The 3,843-nt window shown below is 33.6% G+C and overlaps 1 protein-coding gene across 1 annotated transcript in view; it reads right to left on the reverse strand.

Annotated features, from left to right (window-relative positions):
* Positions 1 to 569: 569 nt before the first annotated feature.
* Positions 570 to 3,843, reverse strand: part of LOC108687766 (serine/threonine-protein kinase BRSK2) — an 11,090-nt gene continuing 7,816 nt past the window's right edge. The window contains exons 9-13 of the mRNA XM_018193714.1: positions 2,927 to 3,075; positions 2,476 to 2,628; positions 1,973 to 2,147; positions 1,174 to 1,385; positions 570 to 794 (exon numbers count right to left, since the gene is read on the reverse strand). Of these exons, the coding sequence (XP_018049203.1) occupies positions 570 to 794; positions 1,174 to 1,385; positions 1,973 to 2,147; positions 2,476 to 2,628; positions 2,927 to 3,075 (914 nt within the window). The remainder of the gene's footprint in view (positions 795 to 1,173; positions 1,386 to 1,972; positions 2,148 to 2,475; positions 2,629 to 2,926; positions 3,076 to 3,843) is intronic.

Here is a 3,843-nt window from a genome sequence, read left to right on the forward strand (position 1 = left end):
TTCTTGAAAGTATAATCATGAAACTTTCTCTTCGTGTAATTTTTTATGTAGGCTTATTTGTTGAAATATATATGCCATTCGGCGATTTTATCTGGAGGCAATTTGGAAATGTCTCTCTCGAAATTCATTTATTCTTATAAACACTGACTATAATGATTGTATTTAATGTCTCATTTAATATTTCTTCTAGCGTTTAATTTTAAGTTGAGGAAAATGTTTACGCACGTATCGTTCGAAACAAAATTAAATTTTTTTGAATTTTGAGAATGAAGGGAGCTCGCACTAAAGGTTTCGATGTTTCGAATTACACAATGCAAATTTGATAAATGTATTATCATCTCTCTATTTTTTCGCTATTACTGCTGACGATGACTAAGATTCACAATGTTAAACCTCAATTTTGTTTGTTGCAACATTGTATTACGCATATAGATGTGTCTCACGCATTTTCTGCAGTTCTTTTAAAGCGTTAGAAGCGTTCGTCAGAGGAAACCTCACCAGAATCTCTGAGCGCTGTCCCATAGGCTCTTTAGACTTGAACGGAACTCGAAGCGAAGATTCTGGTAGTATCACGCTATGTTGTTGCCGCTCATCGTGGTCACGCATTTCTTCTCAGGCGTGTTTTGACTCTCCGAGTTACTTCGAACCGCTTTTGGCGGGCTGCCTGGCGTTGGTGTTGTATCGCCCGACAGGGCATTGTTATTATTCGTCGATGTCGAACTTCTTCTACCATTCTCACGGGTCGGTGATTTCACGTCAAATACAGACGTATCCGATTCGATGTCCGAATCGATCTAAAAAATCGATACGATAATCTGTTAATTGCTGATGACACAAAGTTGCTCTTCTAATATTCACCGTACACAAATTTCTACAATAGCTTTAAATAAAATTGAAACAAAATTTTAATCTTCCATTAATTACATTTAAAGCAAGCGGTTGATTGAAATTATTTATGTAGAATAAATGACAATTTAGATAACATCAATCTAGATTATGAATGAAAAAGAAATTACGTAGTAATGGAAATTAAGTGGTTTTATGAAATACTATCTCAATGAAAAAAAATTTTGTTTGAGATTTCAATGAAATAGATATTCCAAAGTAGTAATTATTATGATATAACGAAAATAAAGATGAGGAATGATGCGCTACCTTATTGAAACAGACTACCTGTCTGGTAGCTGGGTGAGGACTAAGAAATAGTCGTTCACTGGTATCACTGCCACAGCTGGAACTCTCGCTCATCTCTGTGGTGAACTTTCTGGAGGCCCTCGGACTAGGCGGCGCGGCTCTGCTTTGTCCTCCCAAGTTCATACTCACATTTCTTGAACACACCTGAGACTGAATATGCTCGCATACTCGCCTGAATCTTCGAATGTTTCCTGCGAATATCAAATTGACTTCATTGTCTGACTTAATTTGACAGTATCTAATTTTTTTAGAGAAAAACAGGGTCATCATCAAGATAAAAATTAAATTAATTCATATGAATGACTTCCTTGAAAATTAGCATTTGAATTGTGTTTCGAAGATTGCTTTTGCTTATTAAAATATTGGATTTTATATAGTGTGCTTCTAACAAACTCTGAATTTATGAGCTCGAGTGACTCCGGCATGTTCTTGTCAGTTGTAAGAGATTAAAGCTTCATCAAAAAAAAAGCCAGACTATATTGCGTCGACAGATCGAATGTAGAATATACATATGTGGATAGAACATAAAATTGTATATATATGTTAGCTGTACGTGCCAAGGTAACATCGATCTAGTTGCGCTTGGATGATTGCCAAATGCAAAAGAGGCGATTCACCATACCGCGTATTTTCGCGAAGGCTTCGTACTTGTCGAAGAACCCTTCAGTCAACATTTTTTGTTTCTTTAATTTTTGTGCCATATTTGGTTTAAGAATAGCAAAGATTCTAATTTTTCTAACTGAAGGAAAAGTCATGAAGAATGTGACTGTACGCTTACCGCTCAATAATGTAAAGGTAATGGCGAAGAGGGGCTCATTCGGCTGCTTCGAGATTGCGCTAATGTCAACTTGAAATCGTACTTGTCTCTGGAACATGGCTGGTGCGGTGCTACCTCTTTTGTACTCCACTCTGAACGACATTGGCGAGCTCACGCTATGAGATAATTCTGCTATCTGTAAGCGTCCAGTTTATCTCAAATTGAATTAAGGTCAGAGAGGTCAATTAAATTGATATACTTATAAAAGTTGTAATAAAAATTCTAACAGAAAGGATTATGAAAGTGATAAATTGACTTATAATCATAAATTATTAAATTTCTTCAAATCTTTAAAGATTTTTAAAGATATTTTAAAGATTTTTAATGCATGTTTTAATGAATTTTGTCGAGTTACTTTGCTGATGATTGTAATTCTCGTACACGTAAGTATTATTTTAAATAAATAATAGTCGCTTACACTTGCAACTTATGCCAAAATGAACACTAAATTTTGATGCACTTACCGATAAAAAGGCGTGAATTAGATCGGCTTTTACACTGGCTAGCGGTTTTCCTTTGACCAAAACGGTGAAGGTTTCATCTTTCTCCGTAGTCATCAAACTACCGAACCATGATTTTTTTGTAAGTTCCGGCGAAGAATCCGGCGTGAGATGTACCTATACGCAATGGAAACTTGACGATAAACGCAACGTTAGAATTATCGTAAATAATAACTACTGCGCTATATTGTGATATAACTTTTAAACTAATCTTTTTTCAGAAGAATTTTGTTAAACATCTATCGTCTTTCATTCTTTAATTTTGTTAAGAAGAAGAATCTAGATTACTGATCAAAGAAATGCAATTTTCGATAATATAACCAAACATTGCAATTGATAGACTATTACACAATGATAGACTATTAAACAATTTACATAGTGAAAAGGAATAAATTATATCTTTTCTACTGCATACCTCCTCGGTACTAGTGAGCAATTTACGACGATGAAACCTGGGACTACCCAAGAAAGAATTCTTGATCGTGGTTAATCGCGATCTCCAATGATGAGCTCCAGATCCCGCTCCGGTGTGAGGCGACCCCGGCGGTGTAACTCCGACTGCTACTGAAAAATGAGTTATATCTTAAAAACATACATATATGTACTTGACTTATCTGAAAATTAAAACGTTAGCTTATTTCTTCTTTTTCCGTAATTAATTAGTTATCTCCCAAAATTTTTGTTCAAAGTAAATATGATCATTACGTGATGATTGATCGAAATAAGGAGAAAGTCTATCGTGTGAAATTACACAATTTCATTTAATTATAGTATGAGTCCTATATATCGGAATAACGTTTGCTAAAATGTAAGATTTTAATCTACGTGATCACATCGAAATATTGTGTTTAAATATTAATACACAATCTTGCGATTATGTGATAAATACGAGAACACTTAACGTAATATGATCTGCCGTGCTTACGGTATAGTGGCTTTAAGAGCAGCGATTAGCTTAAGTGATAATCGGTGTTATACAATACAGTCTCTTCAATATACGCAATCCACAACTGCGTCATCTGTGCACGCATACACACATATAAAGCGATCAAAGTTTAAAAATGTTTGAAGAGCGTATTTTGAAGAAAAGATTTTTCTGCATTTGAAATTAATGCAAAAAATATGACGGTATTTTAGGACTCGGATCAAAAATTATTTTAATAAGAAGTAAACATATTTTTAAAAAATAATTATGATAAAATGAGAAATTTACATTAGACAATAAAATTATATTTTAAATAGAAATATTAATCAATTTTATTCAATCGATTTTATTTCATATACAATTAAATAAAATTATATATAATTATAATACAGAAAATTGACATATTT

This window comes from Atta colombica, unplaced genomic scaffold (genome assembly GCF_001594045.1).
Source record: "Atta colombica isolate Treedump-2 unplaced genomic scaffold, Acol1.0 scaffold216, whole genome shotgun sequence".
Taxonomy (NCBI): domain Eukaryota; kingdom Metazoa; phylum Arthropoda; class Insecta; order Hymenoptera; family Formicidae; genus Atta; species Atta colombica.